We start from the raw sequence: 23,015 nt of genomic DNA, 5'->3' as shown, positions 1-23,015 counted from the left end.
GGAGGGTGTGAGGGTGTGAGGGTCTGGGAGGGTGTGAGGGTCTGGGAGGGTGTGAGGGTCTGGGAGGGTGTGAGGGTCTGGGAGGGTGTGAGGGTCTGGGGGTCTGGGAGGGTGTGAGGGTCTGGGAGAGTCTGGGAGGGTGTGAGGGTCTGGGGGGTCTGGGAGGGTGTTAGGGTCTGGGAGGGTGTGAGGGTCTGGGGGGTCTGGGAGGGTGTTAGGGTCTGGGGGTCTGGGAGGGTGTGAGGGTCTGGGAGGGTGTTAGGGTCTGGGGGTCTGGGAGGGTGTGAGGGTCTGGGGGTCTGGGAGGGTGTGAGGGTCTGGGGGTCTGGGAGGGTCTGAGGGTCTGGGAGGGTCTGGGGGTCTGGGAGGGTGTGAGGGTCTGGGAGAGTCTGGGAGGGTCTGAGGGTCTGGGAGGGTCTGGGGGTCTGGGAGGGTGTGAGGGTCTGGGGGTCTGGGAGGGTGTGAGTGTCTGGGGGTCTGGGAGGGTCTGGGGGTCTGGGAGGGTGTGAGGGTCTGGGGGTCTGGGAGGGTCTGGGGGTCTGGGAGGGTGTGAGGGTCTGGGAGAGTCTGGGAGGGTGTGAGGGTCTGGGGGGGGTGTGAGGGTCTGGGGGGTCTGGGAGGGTGTTAGGGTCTGGGGGTCTGGGAGGGTGTGAGGGTCTGGGAGGGTGTTAGGGTCTGGGAGGGTGTGAGGGTCTGGGGGTCTGGGAGGGTGTGAGGGTCTGGGAGAGTCTGGGAGGGTCTGAGGGTCTGGGAAGGTGTGAGGGTCTGGGAGAGTCTGGGATGGTCTGGGTGGGTCTGGAGATCCGGGGTCTGGGCGTCTGTAGGGGGGGTCAGAATCTGGGGGGAAGTGTGGAGTCTTGGAGCTCATTCCCCCCCCTCCCCCAATTCCCTCCGTCTCTCCCTAGTTACCCCCATCGTTCCCCAGTCTCCCCCCACATTCACCCCGCCTGCCATTTGTCCTTCCCCGCTGATCCCCCCTGCTGTCCGCCCCCCTCCGATTCCCCCCGCAGTCCGTCCCCCCTCCGATTCCCCCCGCAGTCTGTCCCCCCTCCGATTCCCCCCGCAGTCCGTCCCCCCTCCGATTCCCCCCGCAGTCCGTCCCCCCTCCGATTCCCCCCGCAGTCCGTCCCCCCTCCGATTCCCCCCGTCGTCTGTCCCCCCCGATTCCCCCCGCTGTCCGTCTCCCCCCTCCGTTCCCCCCCACCCCTGATTCCCCCCGCCGCCCCCTCCCCTCAATTCCCCCCACCGCCCCCTCCCCTCGATTCCCCCGCCGTCCATCTGTCCCCCATCGATCCCCCTCGCCGTCCGCCCCCCTTGATCCCACCCTGCCGTCTGTCTCCCCCCCAATTGCCCCCGCCGTCTGTCCGCCCCCCTTGATCCCCCTGCCGTCCATCCCCCCTCGATCCCACCCTGCCGTCTGTCCCCCCCCCCTCCGATTCCCCCCGCTGCCCGTCCGTCCCCCCTCAATCCCCCTCGCCATCCACCCCCTCGATCCCCCTCGCCGCCGCCCCCCTCTTCCCCCTCGCCGTCTGCCCCCCCTTCCCCCTCGCCGTCCGCCCCCCTCCATTCCCCTCGCCGTCCGCCCTCCTCCATTCCCCTCGCCTTCCGCCTGCCTCGATCCCCCTGCAGTCCGGCCCCCCCCTCGATCTCTCTCCCCCCGATTCCCCCATCGCCCCAAGTCTCCCCTTGGTGGATTCCTGGCTATTGGGCCTTCCCCTCTCCTCACGGCCAGCTTGCCTTAGTCTCCCTCTCTCTCTCGCCCTCCAAGCCAGTTGGACCTGGGTATGAGTCCCACTCCAGAGAACTGGTCACAGTAATCCAGGCTGACAACCCCGGTGCCAGTGTTGAGCGGGCAAGTGCCGCTCGGAGGTGTCGTCTCTCAGGATGAGAGGTTAAACTGAGGCGCTCAGGAATGGGTAACATAGAGAGGAAGACTTGGCCCAATCCCATGAACCCACCATGACCTTTGCAGCTGTTTGGGTAAACAAGTGGCCGCTGTTGCAATGCAGGAAATCATCAGCCCCTTCTGCACACAGCAAGATCCCACAAAAGGGCCACATGATCATGACCCGGGTCATCTATTGCTGCCAAAGTGCAGCGAGAGCAGGGTGATTGGGGGGAGGGGTTAAGGGGAGAGGGAGAACGGGGCGAGAGGGGAGTGCAGGGCGAGATGGGAGACCGTGGGAAGAGGGGAGAGTGGGGCAAGGGGAGGGAGGGGAGAGCAGGGCGAGAGGAGAGCGGAGGGAGGGGAGAGCGAGGGGAGGGAGGGAGGGGAGAGCGAGGGGAGAGAGGGGAGAGCGGGGCAAGGGGAAGGTGGGGAGAGGGAGAACGGGGCGTGGAGAGAGCGGAGGGAGGGGAGAGCGAGGGGAGGGAGGGGAGAGCGGGTCGAGGGGAGAGCGGGGTTTCTCCTGCGATATATTTGCCCCTCGACCAACAGCCAGACAATCCGATTTTCTGTTTCTTTTTAAAACCGCGTTGCTGTTGCTGGGATCTTGCTGTGCGTGAATCGCCTGCCGTATTTCCTGCATCACAGTGGCAGCTAAAAATCGTCATTCGCCGCCAGTGGGAGGCGCTGTGTGTGTGTGTGTGTGTGTGTGTGTGTGTGTGTGTCGGGGGGGGCAGGGTGGTGGCTCATGAAGGGTGGGACAGGGATGAACAGGGTCCCACCGCTCTTCAGGCCTCGAGGGTGAGGATTTAACGTGCCCCGATGGTCCTCGAGGGAATGACACCAGCCCGCGACTGAACGGGCTCCGGGGAAAAGTCCCGGCGGGGAAGGTCCTCGCTCCGGGACGGCAAAAAGGAAAACCCAAGAGCTTCAGCAGCTGGTGTTGCCGGAGCTCCCAGCGGCTTGGACCCTCCAAAGCGGCCGACTTGACCTCTCGGCTTTCACCCCCCCTCGATATCCCTGACTCGGGCGGGGTTTCCCGTCTCTCAGCCGGAGGGTGGGTTCGGCTCCCGGTAATTCCCTGCTTCCTTTCTCTCCCCAGCTTGCTGCCGAGGAGGCGGTGGCGGTGGCCTCCAGGACCTTCTGGCGGAGATGTTTGCGCCGGGCCCGGAGTTGGGGAGGGAGGAGCTGGCCCCCTCCTGCCCGAACCCGCTCTTCCTGCAGTGGCTGGTGGAATGGCGGGACACGGCGGCCGAGAGGCAGCACAAGTCGCAAATCGTTTACGAGAAGGTGCGTGAATTTCTGCATCGGCATTGGCTGTCTGGCGGGGGGGGGGGGGGGAGGTGGAGGGGGTGGTGGGGCGGGTGGGGTGAGGGGGTGGTGGGGGCGGGAGGGGAGGGGGTGGTGGGGGCAGGGTGAGGGGGTGGTGGGGGCGGTCGGGGGGGGGAGGGGGGTGGTGGGGGCGGGGGGGGAGGGTTGTGTCATTCTTCGGGTGGGGGGTGTCCTCATTTGTCCTTTCTCTGCTGAAGCTGATTCTCCCCTCCTAGAACCCCACCCCGGTGTGGGGAGTGAGGGTGAGAGTGGGATTAGATTGGGTGGGGTGTTAAAGGGTGCGGGGAATGAGGGGGAGAGTGGGATTAGACTGGGTGGGATATTAAAGAGTGCGGGGAGTGAGGGGGAGAGAGGGATTAGACTGGGTGGGATATTAAAGGGTGTGGGGAGTGAGTGGGAGAGTGGGATTAGACTGGGTGGGATATTAAAGGGTGCGGAGTGTGAGGGGGAGAGTGGGATTAGACTGGGTGGGATATTAAAGGGTGCGGAGTGTGAGGGGGAGAGTGGGATTAGACTGGGTGGGATATTAAAGGGTGCGGAGTGTGAGGGGGAGAGTGGGATTAGACTGGGTGGGATATTAAAGGGTGCGGGGAGTGAGGGGGAGAGTGGGATTAGACTGGGTGGGATATTAAAGAGTGCGGAGTGTGAGGGGGAGAGTGGGATTAGACTGGGTGGGATATTAAAGGGTGCGGGGAGTGAGGGGGAGAGTGGGATTAGACTGGGTGGGATATTAAAGAGTGCGGGGAGTGAGTGGGAGAGTGGGATTAGACTGAGTGGGATATTAAAGGGTGCGGGGAGTGAGGGGGAGAGTGGGATTAGACTGGGTGGGATATTAAACAATGTGGGAATGATGGGGAGAGTGGGATTAGACTGAGTGGGATATTAAAGGATGCCGGGATTCAGGGGGAGAGCGGGATTAGACTGGGTGGGATATTAAAGGGTGCGGGGAGTGAGGGGAAGAATGGGATTAGACTGGATGGAATATTAAGGCGTGTGGGGAGTGAGGGGTGAGTGGGATTAGACTGGGTGGGATATTAAAGGGTGTGGGGAGGGTGGGATTAGATTGAGTGAGATATTAAACGGTGCAGGGAGTGAGGGGGAGAGTGGGATTAGACTGGGTGGGATATTAAAGGGTGTGGGGAGTGAGGGGGAGAGTGGGATTAGACTGGGTGGGATATTAAAGGGTGTGGGGGAGAGTGGGATTAGACTGGATGGGATATTAAAGGGTGTGGGGAGTGAGGGGAGAGTGGGATTAGACTGGGTGGGATACTAAAGGGTGGGGGGAGTGAGCGGAAGAATGGGATTAGACTGGATGGGATATTAAAGGGTGTGGGGCGTGAGGGGGGGAGAGTGGGATTAGACTGGGTGGGATATTAAAGGTTGTGGGGAGTGAGGGGAGAGTGGGATTAGACTGGGTGGGATATTAAAGGGTGCAGGGAGTGAGGGGAGAGTGGGATTAGACTGGGTGGGATATTAAAGGGTGCAGGGAGTGAGGGGGAGAGTGGGATTAGACTGGGTGGGATATTAAAGGGTGCAGGGAGTGTGGGGGAGAGTGGGATTAGACTGGGTGGGATATTAAAGGGTGGGGGGCGTGAGGGGAAGAATGGGATTAGACTGGATGGGATATTAAAGGGTGCAGGGAGTGAGGAGGAGAGTGGGATTAGACTGGGTGGGATATTAAACGGTGCAGGGAGTGAGGAGGAGAGTGGGATTAGACTGGGTGGGATATTAAAGGGTGCGGGGTGTGAGGGGGAGAGTAGGATTAGACTGGGTGGGATATTAAAGGGTGTGGGGAGTGAGGGGAGAGTGGGATTAGACTAGGTGGGATATTAAAGGGTCTGGGGAGTGAGGGGTGAGTGGGATTAGACTGGGTGGGATATTAAAGGGTGGGGGGAGTGATGAAGATGGTGAGAGATTAAATGGTGCAGGGAGTGAGGGGGAGAGTGGGATTAGACTGGGTGGCATATTAAACGGTGCAGTGAGTGAGGAGAGTGGGATTACTCTGGGTGGGATATTAAAGGGTGGGGGGAGTGAGGAAGATGGTGAGAGATTAAATGGTTCAGGGAGTGAGGGGGAGAGTGGGATTAGACTGGGTGGGATATTAAACGGTGCAGTGAGTGAGGAGGAGAATGGGATTAGACTGGGTGGGATATTAAAGGGTGGGGGAAGTGAGCGGAAGAATGGGATTAGACTGGATGGGATATTAAAGGGTGGGGGGAGTGAGGGGAAGAATGGGATTAGACTGGATGGGATATTAAAGGGTACGGGGAGTGAGGGGAAGAATGGGATTAGACTGGGTGGGATATTAAAGGGTACGGGGAGTGAGGGGAAGAATGGGATTAGACTGGATGGGATATTAAAGGGTGGGGGGAGTGAGGAAGATGGTGAGAGATTAAATGGTGCAGGGAGTGAGGAGGAGAGTGGGATTAGACTGGGTGGGGTATTAAAGGGTGCGGGGAGTGAGGAGGAGAGTGGGATTAGACTCGATGGGATATCAAAGGGTGGGGGGATTGAGGGGAAGAATGGGATTAGACTGGATGGGATATTAAGCGGTGCAGGGAGTGAGGAGGAGAGTGGGATTAGACTGGGTGGGATATTAAAGGGTGTGGAGAGTGAGGAGGAGAGTGGGATTAGACTGGGTGGGGTATTAAAGGGTGTGGAGAGTGAGGGGGAGAGTGGGATTAGACTGGGTGGGATATTAAAGGGTGCAGGGAGTGAGGGGAGAGTGGGATTAGACTGGGTGAGTTTTGGGGGTGACAGAGCCCAGTTTGATCCTGTCTTTAACCACACATAATAAATCTGTAACCCTGAAATGTTTTGCTGGTGTAATGAGCGTGTTCTGTGCTTTCCTGATCTTTAGGCCATTCGCTCGCTGACTATGTACCCACTGCCACTACACAGTGGGCGAGAAGCCAAGATCCTCTACGGCTTTGGGGATGGAATTTGCAATCGGCTGGATGAGAAGCTGTCGGAATACTACACTGAACACGGTGTGTGAGACAGCTACTGTCACCGGCATAGTCCTTTCAATGGTGGGGGCTGGGGGCAGAGAGTGAGATGGAAGTTGATGGAAAAGAGCAAGAGAGAGACAGGCATGCTTTAGAGCACTGGTGATTCTGACAGCCAGGCTGGGGGAGAGAGAGAGAGAGAGAGAGAGATGGTGTGGGGTAGAGAGAGAGAGGGTGGGTGCGGGGGAGAGGGAGTGACGGTGGGAGAGGGAATGACGGTGGGAGAGGGAGTGACGGTGGGAGAGGGAGAGACGGTGGGAGAGGGAGAGAGCCTATTGAAAAAGAGCAGAGTGTCCATGAGGAGCAGAGAGGCCCAGCTCAGCAGGTGAAAACTAATCTTGGCAACTTAGGTGCTGTTGTCTCGAAACAACACTTACTGCTCTGCTTGGTTCCAGGTACCAATGCCCCCATACACTACACGTATAACCCGCTTCTGACAACCCAGGCCCAGTACAGGACAAAGCTGGGCTCACCAGCGAAGGTGCCAAGATGCCGGGCGGCTGAGAGTGTGTCGGAGGAGGACGATGCTGCAGAACCAAGGCCATCTCCTTCGGTGAGTGCCAGTGCCCGTGGGGAGAGATCAGGCAGAGGGTGGAAAGACCAGCCGACGGCCAAGGCAGTGAGAACAGGACCCATGCACCCTGTGGCTCCATTGCCAGAATTCTCTCTCCCTCTGTCCCCCTCCCCTGCCCTCCACCTTGCTCCCCGCATTCCCCCCTCCCCGCATTCCCCCCCTCCCCACTTCCCCCCCTCCCCACTTCCCCCCCTCCCTGCTTCCCCCCTCCCCGCATTCCCCCCTCCCTTCTTCCCCCCTCCCTGCATTCCCCCCTCCGCATTTCCCCCCTCCACGCTTCCCCCCCGCATTCCCCCTCTCCCCGCATTCCCCCTCTCCCCGCATTCCCCCTCTCCCCGCATTCCCCCTCTCCCCGCATTCCCCCCCTCCCCGCATTCCCCCCCTCCCCGCATTGCCCCCCCTCCCCGCATTCCCCCCCTCCCCGCATTCCCCCCCTCCCGCATTCCCCCCCAACTCCCTGCATTCCCCCCTCGCATTCTCCCCCCCGCCCCGCATTTCCCCCCCCCCGCATTTCCCCCCCTCCCCGCATTTCCCCCCCTCCCCCGCTGTCCCCCCCTCCCCCGCTGTCCCCCCTCCCCCGTTGTCCCCCCTCGCTTCCCACTCCCTCCGTTTCTCCCCCCTCCCCCCTGTGAGTGGTGAGAATGTGGATCTCGCTCCCACAGGGAATGAGTGGTCAAGGGGAACAGCGTAGATGCATTTAAGGGGGAAGCTGGAAAAACATAGGAGGGGAGAAAGGGGTAGAAGGACATAGTGACGGTGGGGAGATGAAGAGGAGGGGGTGTGGGTTACGGGGGAGGAGGCTGGTGTGGAGCTGAAACAGGCTCGAGAGGCCGAATGGCCTCCTGCTTACGTTAAGATTCTGCGGCCCACTTGGAGAGAGCCGCTTGGTCTCTGTGGGCACACACACACACGCGCACACACACACACACACACACACACGGAGAGACACACACACACACACGGAGAGACACACACACACACACGGAGAGACATACACACACGCGCACGGAGAGACACACACACACACACACACACACACGTGCGGAGAGACACACACACACACACACACACACGGAGAGACACACACACAAACACACACACACACACACACGGAGAGACATACACACACGCACACACGGAGAGACACACACACACACACACGGAGAGACATACACACACACACACACACACACACACACACACGGAGAGACATACACACACACACACACACACACACGGAGAGACATACACACACACACACACACACACGGAGAGACATACACACACACACACACACACACACACACACACACACACACACACACACACACACACACACACACACACACTCACATGGATGCCGTTCTTTTGCAGAAGAGGAGGAGGCCGGAAAACCGGGAGGAGCAGGAATACAAACCGCAGAAGCGATCGGGAGGCTATGCGCTCTTACTGACCTTCTACCGAGAGGCCAAGGTAAGTGAGCGGGAGGGAGGTCTGTGCCGTGCCCGCAAACCATCACCCCCTCCTCCCCGCACCCCTCCCCCCCAGCACCCCTCTTGCTTGTACGTGTTTGGAGGTGAATCTGTTCTGTTGGCTAAAACGCTGCTGTTTTCTCCACCGACATTTTCAGAAGCCAAACTACCGGGGCTTTATGACGAAGGCGGAACTGCAGAGAAAGGCCCAGCCCCTGTGCAGGATATCGTTCACTCACGTGAGTCACGTAACCCCCCCCCCTCCCTCCCTCCCTCCCTTGCTCACTCGCCGGCACCCCCCCCCCCCCCCCCCTCTCGCGGAAAGCCTCCACCGACAACGGAGAAGGGTGCCCAACCCCCACCTGCCCCAGCGCCAGGGCGAGAGGGCGATGCCCTTGGAGGCCGTGGCTGAAGCAGTCCCTCGCCTCGGCGCCTGGAGTGGGGGAGGGAGGGAACTCATCCGGTTTATGGGTTTTTTGGCACTGCTGCTCGTTCCACCCCCATCCGCCCCCCCCCCACACCCCCGCCCTTTTTTTTTTCTCGCTGAGGAATTTTTTTTTTTTAAACAGTTTAAAGCCAGTTACCGGTACAATGCGTGGTCGGCCATCAGCGCTTTAATCCAGAAGGATCTCGTGATAAAGACTGGTTTCCCGGCCAGGTAGGACGAGACATCGTGCGCGTGGGGTGAGCCCTCCGATCGAACAGTCGTTTTAACTTAACTTCTGTCTTGGCTTTTACCTTCTAACCTGCCAGGCCGGCAGCACCTCGATTTTAAACATTCCCAACCTTGTGTTCAAATTCAACTCCACCCCTCCCCCCCCCACCCCTCCCCCCCAAACCACCCCCACCACCACCCCCACCCCCACTATATCACTGCAACCTCCAAGATCTGTGCACTCCTCCAATTCCGGCCTCTTGCACATCCCCTCGTTTCCCTTGCTCCACCATTGGCCGTGCCTTCAACTGCCTGGGGGCTCCTTCCCTAAATCTCTCCGTGTCTCTCTTTCTTCCTCTCTCTCTCTTTCTCTCTTTCTCTCACTTTCTTCCTCTTTCTCTCTCTTTTTCTCTTTCTCTTTTTTCTTTTTCTCGTTCTATTTCTCTCCCTCGCGCGCTCTCTCTCACGCTCCCCGCCCTCATGCGTGCTTTCCCTCCCTCTCGCCTGCTTGCCCCCTCTCTCCCCCTCGCTCTCTCGCGCGCTTGCCCCCTCTCTCCCCCTCGCTCTCTCGCGCGCTTGCCCCCTCTCTCCCCCTCGCTGTCTCGCGCGCTTGCCCCCTCTCTCCCCCTCGCTCTCTCGCGCGCTTGCCTCCTCTCTCCCCCTCGCTCTCTTGCGCGCTTGCCCCCTCTCTCCTCACTCTCTCACGCGCTTGACCCCTCTCTCCCCCTCGCTCTCTCGCGCGCTTGCCCCCTCTCTCCCCCTCGCTGTCTCGCGCGCTTGCCCCCTCTCTCCCCCTCGCTCTCTCGCGCGCTTGCCCCCTCTCTCCCCCTCGCTCTCTTGCGCGCTTGCCCCCTCTCTCCTCACTCTCTCACGCGCTTGACCCCTCTCTCCCCCTCGCTCTCTCGCGCGCTTGCCCCCTCTCTCCCCCTCGCTCTCTCGTGCGCTTGTCCCCTCTCTCCCCCTCGCTGTCTCGCCCGCTTGCCCCCTCTCTCCCCCTCGCTCTCTCGCCCACTTGCCCCCTCCCTCACCCTCCCTCCCCCTCCCTCTCTCCCCCTCGCTCTCTCACGCACTTGCCCCCTCTCTCCCCCTCGCTCTCTCGCCCACTTGCCCCCTCCCTCACCCTCCCTCCCCCTCCCTCTCTCCCCCTCGCTCTCTCGCCCACTTGACCCCTCTCTCCCCCTCGCTCTCTCACGCGCTTGCCCCCTCTCTCCCCCTCGCTCTCTCGCGTGCTTGCCTCCTCTCTCCCCCTCGCTGTCTCGCCCGCTTGCCCCCTCTGAGCCCCTCTCTCCCCCTTGCTCTCTCGCCCGCTTGTCCCCTCTCTCCCCCTCGCTGTCTCGCCCGCTTGTCCCCTGTCTCCCCCTCGCTGTCTCGCCCGCTTGACCCCTCTCTCCCCCTCGCTCTCTTGCACGCTTGCCCCCTCTCTCCCCCTCGCTCTCTCACGCACTTGCCCCCTCTCTCCCCTTGCTCTCTCGCGCGCTTGCCCCTTCTCTCCCCCTCGCTCTCTCGCCCACTTGACCCCTCTCTCCCCCTCGCTATCTCACCCGCTTGCCCCCTCTATCCCCCTCCCTCCCCCTCGCTCTCTCGAGTGTTTGCCCCCTCGCTCTCCCCCTCTCTTGCTTTAAACCCTCTTTTATCTCTGCTCAACCTGAGCAAGGCCTCAGTTGGAAGCTGCACATATCAAGATGTCGAGGTCCCAGAGGGGGCACAGCACAGTTCAATGAAGCACAAACGCCGTGTTGGGGTTGTTTTTGCTGGCACAGGGGAGGTTAAGGGGGCAATTTGAATGAAGTGTTTAAAATTATGAAGGGCCAGGGCAGAGTTAAGGCGTTAGAATGACGGGGTTTCGTGATAGTTTAAAACTTAAGGGATTTAGCACAGAGTCGAATAATCTTTATCATATGGGTGGTGAGACCATGGAACATATCCCCAGAGTTATCGATTCAAGCTATAGAGCATTTAGAAGAGTTTTGCTCCAGAAGGAGACAGATTGCAGACAATTGGCGGAGGAACTAGAGGGCAATATGAGAATATATGTTTCACAGCGAGTTGTTGTGATCTGGAAGGCGCTGCCTGAAAGGGCGGCGGAAGCAGATTCAATAGGAACTTTCAAAAGGAGGAATTGGATAAATACTCGAAAAGGGAAAAAAAATATTGCAAGATCTCTGGCGAAGGAGCAGGGGAAGAGTGGGACCAATCGGTACGCTCTCCCAGAGAGCCAGCTCCTTCTGAGCAGAAAGATTCCAAGTTGAATGAGAGGTTGAATGTAAGGTGGGTGTTAAAGGGATATTGATAACTGGGAGTAACTGCTCGTGAGGAGGATAAACGACAGCGCGGAATAGTCAGGTCAAAAGAACCGGCCTCCATCTTGTAAATTCTGTTTCGATTTCCACCTGTTCTTCTCCGCTGTTTCCTCTGTCAACATTGTTACAGAGCACTGACAGCCTACAGCTGTCTCTGTAACCTCCCCCAGCCCCTACAGCCCTCCCTATCTCTGTAACCTCCCCTAGCCCCTACAACCCTCCCTATCTCTGTAACCTCCCCCAGCCCCTACACCCCTCCCTATCTCTGTAACCTCCCCCAGCCCCTACAGCCCACGCTATCTCTGTAACCTCCCCCAGTCCCTACAGCCCTCCCTATCTCTGTAACCTCCCCTAGCCCCTACACCCCTCCCTATCTCTGTAACCTCCCCTAACCCCTACAACCCTCCCTACCTCTGTAACCTCCTCCAGCCCCTACAACCCTCCCTATCTCTGTAACTTACTCCAGCCCCTACAACCCTCCCTATCTCTGTAACCTCCCCTAGCACCTACACCCCTCCCTATCTCTGTAACCTCCCCTAACCCCTATAGCCTCCCTATCTCTGTAATCTCCTCCAGCTTTACAACCCTCCCTATGTCTGTAACCTCCCCCAGCCCCTACAACCCTCCCTACCTCTGTAACCTCCTCCAGCCCCTACAAGCCTCCCTATCTCTGTAACCTCCTCCAGCCCCTACAACCCTCCCTATCTCTGTAACCTCCTCCAGCCCCTACAACCCTCCCTATCTCAGTAACCTCCCCCAGCCCCTACAACCCTCCCTATCTCTGTAACCTCCTCCAGCCCCTACAACCCTCCCAATCTCTGTAACCTCCTCCAGCCCCTATAACCCTCCCTATCTCTGTAACCTCCTCCAGCCCCTACAACCCTCCCTATCTCTGTAACCTCCTCCAGCCCCTACAACCCTCCCTATCTCTGTAACCTCCTCCAGCCCCTACAACCCTCCCTATCTCTGTAACCTCCTCCAGCCCCTACAGACCTCTGAGATCCCTGTGCTGCTCCAATTCCAGCCCCTTGAGCATCCCCTGATTCCCATCGCTCCACAGATGGCGGACGGCCCTTCACCTGCCTGGGGGCTCTGAGCTCTGGAATTCCCTCCCTAAACCTCTCCCCCTCTCCCTCTCCCTCTCTCTCTCGCTTCCTTTAACGTTCACCTTCCCGAATACTTGGCCGCCTGTCCCTCGTATTTCCTTATGTGGCTCGGCGTCAAACGTTGTCTCGCCACGCTCTTGTGAAGCGGCTCAGGGCCGCCGTGGGCGCTCTGTAAATGCACGATGTTGTCGTAGTGAGTCTTGTGTTGTCCGGGCACGTCCAGGTTCACTCTGACCGAGAAAGGGATGAAACTAGGTGAGAAACTGAACGTGGAGCATTTGGAGGAAGAGAGGATGGAGGAAGCACAGCCGGGGAGGACTGGAGAAGCAGTGCCTGGGCCCGCGGAGGAGGTTGAAGATCACCTCCCGGCATTTACGACCGCAGGGTAAGGCACGGGAACGGGGGACTGGCAGCCGCTGTGACCCGTCGTGCATTCTGTTGCTACGGTGTGGCATTTTCTGACTCATATCTTAGCCGCGTTGTACCGCCTGAGTACCAGTGGAAGTTTGGGCAGCACAGTCCAGTGGTATGTGATGCAGAGGCTAAATTACAAAGCAGGTTGTATTCCCTTGAGCATCGATGGTTAAGGAGTGATCTGATCGTGCGGTTTAAGACGATTAAAGGATTCGATTGGGTGGACAGAAACGATTTCCTGTGGTGGGTGGCGGGTATGGGGCTGTGTTGGGGTGGTGGTGGGGGGTGGGGGGGGTGGGGGGTGGGTGTGGTGAGGCGGGCAAAGCCCAGAACAAGGGCACTGAAGCTTGAAGTGAGAGCCAGGCCATTTGGGCTGATGTCTGGAAGCACTTCTTCACACCAAGGGGAGTGGACACCCAGAACTCGTCACCCCCCACCACCACCACTGTCCCCCTCCCACCACCACCACCACCACCACTGTCTCCCCCCCACCCCCACCACCACCACCACCTCCCCCTGCTAAATGTTTTGAAGGACGAGGGGCCAATTGGACATTTCTAAACTGAGATCGATAGATTCTCTTTATTGGTTACGGGGTTTAAGGGCTACCAAGCCGAGGCTGATAAGCTGGGAGTTAAGATACGGACCAGCTACGATCTGATTGTTTGGAGGGACAGGTTTGAGGGGCTGAATGGGCTTTTGGTTCCTGTGCCCTGGGGCATCAGGGAAGGGGCAAGCGAGGGTGACCAGCCAAGCAGGTATTTTTCAAATGCAGGAAAAGCGGCAGCAGACTTGCGCACAGCAGGATCCCAGAGATAGCAATGCGGAAGTGGGGTTGGATGTGGTCCTTGCAAAGCTCCCTCGGTGGGGTTTCAGCTCTCTCTCTCTCTCTCTTTCTCCGACAGGTCTTGCAGCCAGCCGCCGCTGTTCCAGCCCCCATGCGGTGAAGACCCCAGCAGCGCAGACTCACTGGCCGGGAGTCGGGAAGCTGTGGACTCCCAGCGCGCCAGCTCAGACAGTGGAGCCCACGGCCCGGAGCCTCCCTTCACGCACATCCCTGAGTTCACCTTCCGCCCTGGGGAGTTTGATGTCGTCCTCTGCATCGATTTTATTGAGACCACGGCGTATGTCAGTAGTCTCTCTGTCCCGCTCTGTCCTCCTCTGTCCCCCTGTCCATTAGTCTCTTTCTCTCTCTGCCTCTTGCTCTCTCTCCGTCTCTTTCTATCTCTCCCTCTCTCCCGCTCTCCCTCGCTCTCTCCCTCGCTCTCTCCCTCCATCTCTCCCTCTCTCCCTCTCTCCCTCTCTCCCTCTCTCCCTCTCTCCCCTCATTCCCTCCCTCCCTCGCTCTCTCCCTCTCTCCCTCGCTCCCTGTCTTCTCTCTCTCCACCTCTTTCTTCCTGCCTTCCCCCCCTCTGTGCTCTTACAGAGGCACGTTGGCCAGAATGGCCTGCTTTTGTGTTGTCTCGGTCCCTGGTTTACCCCTCTCTTCCTCTCCCCCTTCTCCCTCAGCTCTCCTCCACTCCTCACCCCTCCTCCCCCTCTTCCTCCTCAATCCCCTCCCCCCCCGCTCCTCCGCCTTCCTCCTCCCATCCTGAAGGTGCTGCGCTCCCACTCGCGCTGGGCGCCAGGAGCACCAGCCCCACCCTGGGGGTGGCAGTCTTCACCTGTGAGTGACTGTTGGGGGGTTGGGGGGGGGGGGGGGGGTGGGGGCGGGGAATGGGATCCGAGCTCAGCCTGCCCCCTTCTTCACCGGGGAGCCAGCCGGCAGGGTCACGGTCTTGTGAACACTAGTCGCAGTGGTTCTTGCCTCCCTCCTCCACCACCGCCCCCTCCAGGCCGGCTCTGAGCGTCACCGCACTGCCCAAAGTCAGAGACAACCAGATCAAGCCAGCGCTGCCCAGTGAGACACACTGAGCCCTGGAGGGGAGTCTTAAAAGGGTTAAACTCCGAGGACAGGTTGCCCAGACTTGGCTCCCAGTCCCTCCAGTGTAAAAGAGGAAGGGGTGATCTAATCGAGGCCTTTGAGGTGATAATAAAAGCAGCATGAAAGGGAAAATGATTTCTTCCTATTTGATTCCTAACAGGGTTACAGAGAGGGGACACGCCCTATTACGTCAGCTTTATGTTAGATAGAGAGAAACTATTTCCCCTGGTAGCTGGGGTTGGGGGGTTGGGGGGGTTGGGGGTGGTGGTGGGGGGGGGGGGGGGGGGAGCAGCGGTTGGGGGTGGTGGGGGGATGGGGGCGTTGGTGATGGGAGTCCAGAACAAGGGGGCGAAACCTTCAAACGAGAGCCAGGCTGTTGAGGGGTGATGTCAGGAAGCACTTCCTTCACACAGAGGGGAGTGGGAATCTGGAACTCTTCTCCCCTCCCAGAAAAAGCTGCAAAGGCTGAGGGGGTCGATTGAAAATGTCAAAGAGAGCTTTGATAGATTTTTTGCTGGGTGAGGGGGATAAAGGCCGAGCAGCCGAGGTGAGTAAACGGAGTTAAGACGCAGATCAGCCGCGAGCCAATTGATTGGTGGGATAGGATCGAGAGGGGCTGAATGACCTCCTGCCCTGAAGCCCCTGGGCAAATGTCCGTGGGCTCTTTGGCTTGGGGAAGCATCGCAGTGTCTGCTGCCCAGCGTCTATGGCTACGCGCCCCTGCAATCATGCCCCTGCACCCCCCCACCTCCCACCCCGCTCTTTCCCATCGTGCAGCCTCTGACCCTCGGCCTTGTCATTCTCCCAGTGGAGCGAGCCACAGGAAGCGGGAGCTGGTAACCGAACTGAAGAGGAGCCAGATCGAGTTCGACGTCCGCAAGCTTCACGTGGGGGATTTCCTCTGGGTTGCCCGCGAGAGGGTGCAGCACCAGCCAGGTACGAACAGCAGGGCGCTGCCAGTGTCCTCCTCCTCGCTTTACGTTCCTCCTGCAAGGTTAGACCTCCGACCAGCCAAGGTCCCAAACCCTTCAATTTCCATTAACACTGAAACACAGCAAGTTTTATGGTAAAATCCACGAATTAAAAGTGCGATTCGGAAATCGGAGTAGCCTAGACTGCGAGGTTAATAACCCACCAGCGTTTCCTCTCCTGGACAGCTCCGTCCAATCCGAGATGGCTCCTGTTATTCCCATTCCTGCCTGACAAAGACCCGTTTTCCAGTAACTTTCCCCTTTCTCTCTCCCGCTGCCTTCCCAAACAGGCAGACGCTCCAGCGAAGTTATATCAGCCTTCTCGGTGTGTTGCTGCACAAGCCGGTTTTGCAATTGCTTTAGTTCCTTTGACAGCTCAGTTCTTCAGTATCCACTCGGTCCTTCAGTGTCCGCTCGGTCCTTCAGTGTCCGCTCGGTCCTTCAGTATCCGCTCGGTCCTTCAGTATCCGCTCGGTCCTTCAGTCTCCGCTCAGTCCTTCAGTATCCGCTCGGTCCTTCAGTGTCCGCTCGATCCTTCAGTGTCCGCTTGGTCCTTCAGTGTCCACTCGGTCCTTCAGTGTCCGCTCGGTCCTTCAGTATCCGCTCGGTCCTTCAGTGTCCGCTCGGTCCTTCAGTGTCCGCTCAGTCCTTCAGTATCCGCTCAGTCATTCAGTATCCGCTCGGTCTTTTAGTGTCCGCTCGGTCCTTCAGTGTCCACTCGGTCCTTCAGTATCCGCTCGGTCCTTCAGTATCCGCTCGGTCCTTCAGTGTCCGCTCGGTCCTTCAGTGTCTGCTCGGTCCTTCAGTGTCCGCTCGGTCCTTCAGTGTCCACTCGGTCCTTCATTGTCCGCTCGGTCCTTCATTGTCCGCTCGGTCCTTCATTGTCCGCTCGGTCCTTCATTGTCCGCTCGGTCCTTCAGTGTCCGCTCGGTCCTTCATTGTCCGCTCGGTCCTTCAGTGTCCGCTCGGTCCTTCAGTGTCCGCTCGGTCCTTCAGTGTCCGCTCGGTCCTTCAGTGTCCGCTCGGTCCTTCAGTGTCCGCTCGGTCCTTCAGTATCCGCTCGGTCCTTCAGTATCCGCTCAGTCCTTCAGTATCCTTGCTGAATAGTCCCATTGCCCTTTACCTATTGGACCTATGAGAGATTTTTTATTTCCTGCTTGTTGAAGAATTGATTTAAAACAAGGGTTATTGCACCTGCATCCATGGCGATTGCTGTTTGTGTGCATTTCTGAGTAATCACAGAGTAATAAATCCCTTAGATCATCAGCAGCAGGTTATTCTGTGGCTGCAACTGAACTGGACCAGCCATATAAACACTCTGGTTACAAGTGCAGGTCAGAATCCTGCGTCAGGTAATTCACCTCCTGACACCCCAAAGCCTGTCCACCATCTACAAGGCACAAGTCAGGAGTGTGATGGAATACTCCCCACTTGCCTGGGTGAGTGCAGCTCCCACAACACTCAAGAAGCTCGACACCATCCAGGACAAAGCAGCCCCACTTGATTGGCACCCCATCCACAAACATTCACTCCCTCCACCACCAACGCACAGTAGCAGCAGTGTGTGTACCATCTACAAGATGCACTGCAGCAACTCACCAAGGCTCCCTCGACAGCACCTTCCAAACCCTCTACCATCTAGAAGGACAAGGGCAGCAGACACATGGGAACACCACCACCTGCAAGTTCCCCTCCAAGTCACTCACCACCCTGACTTGGAAATATATCGGCCGTTCCTTCACTGTTACTGGGTCAAAATCCTGGAACTCCCTCCCTAACAGCACTGTGGGTGTACCTACACCACAGGGACTGCAGCGGCTCAAGAAGACGGCTCACCCCCACCTTCTCAAGTGGCATTTAGGGATGGGCGATCAATGCTGGGCCCAGCCAGTGACACCAACATCCTGTGAATGTATAAAAAATTCTGATTTCTAATGTTAATTTGTCCATGTTTGTTGGGGCGCCAGGGTGGGTATGAGAGCTATACCTTGAGTGCCCTACCATCCATTCTTAATTAGCACATTCGTTTAGATAATATCACCAACTTTATCTTTAACACCTATGTGTTCTATTGTACTATTGTTGTTGACATCTTTTGATATTCTGCTTCTATCACTGCTTGTTTGTCGCTACAACCACACCAACCCCCTCCACCTCTCTGTCTCTCTATCTCTCCGCCCCCCACACACACACCTTAAACCAGCTTATATTTCAGCTCTTTCCTGGACTCGAACTCAAGTTCTGTCGAAGGGTCATGAGGACTCGAAACGTCAACTCTTTTCTTCTCCGCCGATGCTGCCAGACCTGCTGAGTTTTTCCAGGTAATTCTGTTTTTGTTTTGGATTTCCAGCATCCGCAGTTTTTTTGTTTTTATGATGTTTTTCTTTGTCACCATGCCCGTCAGATGTGAAGGTTGTCTTGGTCCACTGTTCACTCCCCAGCAACACCATTCATTGCACCTGGCAATACGTTGCGTTGTTTGACACAGAAATGCACCAGGAGGCGATCTGCAGAGGCACGAACAAAAAGAGCACAATCGCCGGTGATTGGTAGGGTCAAAGGACAGAGTCATAAGGAGCTTCTTAAAGGGAGGTGAAGAGAAGGGTGGGCTTTAGGGAAGGAAGTCCAGAGCGTGGACGCCAATGGCTGAAATCTCCTCCAATTCTGGCCTTTAGCAATCCCCCCGTCCACCCCCCAACCGATTGCCATCGCCCCACCATTGGCGGCCGTGCCTTCAGCTGCCTGGGGCTCTGAGCTCTGGAACTCCCTCCCCAAACGTCTCCGCCTCCCTCCCTCTCTCGTCCTTTTTAGCTGCTTCCGAAATCCGACCTCTTTGCCCAAGTTTTTGATCACTTGCCCCTCATACCTCCTCCCGGGACGTGCCACGGGGATATTCCACCGTGTTAAAGGCGCGCTATATAAATGCAGCTTATCGTCGACGGGGGCGGGACACGAGAGTTAGGGGAGCTCCAGGGGATGTCGCGCCGTCGGCTTGGTCTCCATTGCCCTCTCCCCTATAAGCAGCAGCCTCTCCCCTTCCACCCGCAGGGCAGCCGCAGACCCCCCGGGCCCGGGAACTGGTGCTCGAATACGTGGTGGAGAGGAAGAGGATGGACGACCTGTGCGGCAGCATCGTGGACGGACGCTTCCGGGAGCAAAAAGTGAGGAGAGTACCCCCCCCCCTCCACCCGCAACACCCTCGGCCAGCGAGGCCCGCATCCCGTTCAATCCATTCGGACTTTCTGGTAGCGAGCGTCAGTGTAACATCGCCCCCTCTCTGTAAACGGAGAGTATTACCCAACACCGAGGGATCTGGGTGTCCTTGTACATGAATCACACGAAAGTTAGTATGCAGATGCAGCAAGTGATTCGGAAGGCAAATGGGATGTTGGCCTTCGTTACAAGGTGGGGGGATTGAGCATAAAAGCTGGGAGGCCTTGCCACAACTGGACAGGTGAGGCCACACCTGGAGTACGGTGCCCAGTTTCGGTCCCCTCACTTAAGGAGGGATGTACTCGCAATGGAAGCAGTTAAGGTTCACGCGGCCAATTCCTGGGATGAAGGGGGTTTGTCTTATGAGGAGAGGTTGAGCAGGTTGGGCCCTGTACCACTGGACTTTAGAACAACGAGAGGTGATCTTATCGAAACGTAAAAGATTCTGTGGGGGGGGTGGGGTGCTCGATAGGGTGGATGCTGAGAGGATGTTTCCCCCTCGTGGAGGAATCTAGAACGAGGGGGAATCTAGGACGTGGAGAATCTAGGATGTGGGGGAATCTAGAACGAGGGGAGCTCAGTTTCAGACTAAGTTTAAGATGGAGATGAGGAGGAATTTCTTCTCAGACGGTCATCAGTCTGTGGAACCCTCTTCCCCAGAGAGCAGTGGAGGCTGGGCCACTAAGTATAGTCAAGGCTGAGTTAGACAGATTTTTAATTGACGAAGGAGTCGAGGATTATGCGGAAAGGAAATTGAGGATTATGGGGGACAGGCAGGAAAGTGAGTTGAGGCCACAATCAGATCAGCCATGATCTTATCGGATGGTGGAGCAGGCTCGAGGGGCTGAATGCCCTCCTCTTGTTTCTTATGTTCCAAGCGTGCTGGGGACAGATTTCACACGGCATTTCGACCCATGGGCCAGTGATATAGGCTGCACTGTCCAGATTAATACCCCCTTGTGCCCCCGCCAGAGGGCAGTCTCATTCCTTGGCACAGCGTAAATCTTTTACCCTCCTCCCCCCCCCTGTCTCCGCAGTTTCGAATGAAGCGCTGTGGGCTGCGGAATCGAATCTACCTGGTGGAGGACTGCAGCTTTGTCAAACACCTCAGCCTGCCAGAGAGCACATTGCAGCAGGCCATTGTCAACACACAGGTAAAGGATGCCCAGCACAATCGGCCACGTGGATAAAGCTGGAGCTGGCCGGGCGCTGCTCTTATCTGCTGTGGCTTGGGTTCTTGGAGTTATTCCTCTGCTGGCCTGAGTGAGGCGGTGATTGGTGTCTGACCTTCTGTCAGTGCACACAGGCAGCCAAGAGTTAACTCTTTTTTTCTTTATGAGAACTGGGAGTCTTCGAGCTCCCCACGCCCTGATGATCAGGCGTTGCATGTGTGAGGGACCTCTGCGTTGAATGTGAATGCTGCTGCAGTTAGAATTCTCTATGGGGATGTTGCTCTATCCTGTTACAGCTACTGGGACAGATTCCACACTCTCGTGTGTCCCCATCCTCTCTCTCTCTCTCTCTCTTTCTCTCTCTCTCCCCCCCCAGTCCTCACAATCTCTCTCCCTCTCTCTCTCTCTCTCTCGTGACCCCTCCCTACCCCCCTCTCTCCCTTCCTCTCTCTCTCGCGCCCCTGTCCTCCCTCTTGCGCTTTCTCTCTCTCTCCCCCTCCCTTTCTATCTCCTCTCTCCCACGTGCCCCCGTTCTCCCTCCCCTTCTCTCCCTCCTCTTTTTCTGTCTCTCTCTCCCCTTCCCTCTCTCTGTCACGCCCCTGTCCTTCCTCTCGCGCTCTCTCTCTCTCCCTCCCTCTGTCTCCTCTCTCCCTCATGGCCCTGTTCTCTCTCTCTCTCTCTCTCTCTCCTCTTCCCTCTCTCTCTCACGCCCCTGTCCTTCCTCTCGCACTCTCTCTCTCTCTCCCTCCCTCTGTCTCCTCTCTCCCTCATGCCCCCGTTCTCTCTCTCTCTCTCTCTCTCCCCTTCCCTCTCTCTCTCACGCACCTGTCCTTCCTCTCGCGCTCTCTCACTCTCCGTCCCTCTTCTCCTCTCTCCCTCATGGCCCCGTTCTCTCTCTCTCTCCTTCCCTCTCTCTCTCACGCCCCTGTCCTTCCTCTCGCGCTCTCTCTCTCTCCCTCCCTCTGTCTCCTCGCTCCCTCATGCCCCCGTTCTCTCTCTCACTCTCTCTCTCCTTCCCTCTCTCTCTCACGCCCCTGTCCTTCCTCTCGCGCTCTCTCTCTCTCCCTCCCTCTGTCTCCTCTCTCCCTCATACCCCGTTCTCTCTCTCTCTCTCCTTCCCTCTCTCTCTCACGCCCCTGTCCTTCCTCTCGCGCTCTCTCTCTCTCCCTCCCTCTGTCTCCTTCTCTCTCCCTCATGCCCCCGTTCTCTCTCTCTTTCTCTCTCTCTCTCCTTCCCTCTCTCTCTCACGCCCCTGTCCTTCCTCTCGCGCTCTCTCTCTCTCCCTCCCTCTGTCTCCTCTCTCCCTCATGCCCCCGTTCTCTCTCTCTCTCTCTCTCTCTCTCTCCTTCCCTCTCTCTCTCTCACGCCCCTGTCCTTCTTCTCGCGCTCTCTCCCTCTCCCTCCCTCTGTCTCCTTCGCTCTCCCTCGTGCCCCCGTTCTCCCTACCCCCTCTCTCTCCCTCCTTCCCTCCCTCTCTCTCGCGTCCTGTCCTTTTCTGACCTCCCGTGCCCGTACCCCCCTCGCTTGCCCCCCCCCTCTTCTTACTCTCCATCTCTTCCCTTTTTTTCGCACCCATTTTTTCTGTTTGTCTTTTCAAAATATCTTTGAAAAGCTGCGATAGTTTCCACTCACGTCTGAGGTGACCAACGGTGTAATAAATTGCTTAACCAAAGTGCTCCAGATGTGTCCCATTGTTAACCTTTAAACCGAGGCAGTTACCCACTCACCTCCCGCTGGAAATGGATGTTACTGACCTGCTGTATTGCTGCTTGTTAAGACCTATCCTTCGTTTTTGTACCTTTCCCCTGAAGGTTGTCGATGGATTTTTTGTTAAGCGGACCAAAGACGTAAAGGAATCGGCAGCCTACCTCACGATCATGACCAGATTCCTGCAGAATCTCTACCTGGTAGGTGCCAAGATCTTTAAAGAGTATTTGCACCACAGACACATCCTATTCGACCCGCCTGCTCCATGCTGGTGTTTATTCTCCACACGAGCCTCCTCCCACCCACCAAACCCTTGGATTCCCTTCTCCCTCATACAACTAGTGGCAAGTAACATTCACGCCACACAAGTGCCAGGCAATGGGCAATGACCATCTCCAACAAGAGAGAATTCAACAATCGCCCCTTCACGTTCAATGGCATAACCATCACTGAATCCCCCACTATTAACATCCTGAAGGGTTGACCAGAAACTGAACTGGACTAGACATATAAATACTGTGGCTACAAGAGCAGGTCAGAGGCTGGGAATCCTGCAGCGAGTAACTCACCTCCTGACTCCCCAAAGCCTGTCCACCATCTACAAGGCACAAGTCAGGAGTGTGGTGGAATACTCTCCATTTGCCTGGATGAGTGCAGCTCTAACAACACTCAAGAAGCTCAATACCATCCAGGACAAAGCAGCCCCACTTGATCGGTACCCCATCCAAAAACATTCACTCCCTCCACCACCGACGCACAGTAGCAGCAGTGTGTGTACCATCTACAAGATGCACTGCAGCAACTCACCAAGGCTCCTTAGACAGCACCTTCCAAACCCACGACCGCTACCATCTAGAAGGACAAGGGCAGCAGACACGTGGGGAACACCACCACCTGCAAGTTCCCCTCCAAGCCACTCACCACCCTGACTTGGAAATATATCAGCCATTCCTTGCATTCACTTGCATTTCCCCCAACTTAGTCTACTGCATTCGTTGCTCCCAATGCGGTCTCCTCTACATTGGAGAGACCAAACGTAAACTGGGCGACCGCTTTGCAGAACACCTGCGGTCTGTCCGCAAGAATGACCCAAACCTCCCTGTCGCTTGCCATTTTAACACTCCACCCTGCTCTCTTGCCCACATGTCTGTCCTTGGCTTGCTGCATTGTTCCAGTGAAGCCCAACGCAAACTGGAGGAACAGCACCTCATCTTCCGAGTAGGCACTTTACAGCCTTCCAGACTGAATATTGAATTCAACAACTTTAGGTCTTGAGCTCCCT

The 23,015-nt window shown here is 57.5% G+C and overlaps 1 protein-coding gene across 4 annotated transcripts in view; it reads left to right on the top strand.

The window, feature by feature from the left end:
* mus81 (MUS81 structure-specific endonuclease subunit) overlaps positions 1-23,015 on the top strand; it is a 31,600-nt gene that overhangs the window by 1,070 nt on the left and 7,515 nt on the right. For 2 of the 4 annotated variants that reach the window (XM_041179828.1, XM_041179827.1), the window contains exons 2-13: positions 2,988-3,175; positions 6,078-6,207; positions 6,621-6,778; positions 8,174-8,272; positions 8,430-8,510; positions 8,841-8,929; positions 12,556-12,717; positions 13,652-13,870; positions 15,479-15,606; positions 18,690-18,802; positions 19,892-20,008; positions 21,838-21,933. In XM_041179828.1, the coding sequence (XP_041035762.1) occupies positions 3,038-3,175; positions 6,078-6,207; positions 6,621-6,778; positions 8,174-8,272; positions 8,430-8,510; positions 8,841-8,929; positions 12,556-12,717; positions 13,652-13,870; positions 15,479-15,606; positions 18,690-18,802; positions 19,892-20,008; positions 21,838-21,933 (1,530 nt within the window). In that variant the 5' untranslated portion in view covers positions 2,988-3,037. The remainder of the gene's footprint in view (positions 1-2,987; positions 3,176-6,077; positions 6,208-6,620; positions 6,779-8,173; positions 8,273-8,429; positions 8,511-8,840; positions 8,930-12,555; positions 12,718-13,651; positions 13,871-15,478; positions 15,607-18,689; positions 18,803-19,891; positions 20,009-21,837; positions 21,934-23,015) is intronic. The other 2 variants (XM_041179829.1, XM_041179830.1) reach the window with 2 other exon arrangements.

Source organism: Carcharodon carcharias, chromosome 37 (genome assembly GCF_017639515.1).
Source record: "Carcharodon carcharias isolate sCarCar2 chromosome 37, sCarCar2.pri, whole genome shotgun sequence".
Taxonomy (NCBI): Eukaryota; Metazoa; Chordata; class Chondrichthyes; order Lamniformes; family Lamnidae; genus Carcharodon; species Carcharodon carcharias.
The sequence above is the reverse complement of the archived record's forward strand: the minus strand, read 5'-3'. Positions and strand labels throughout refer to the sequence as shown.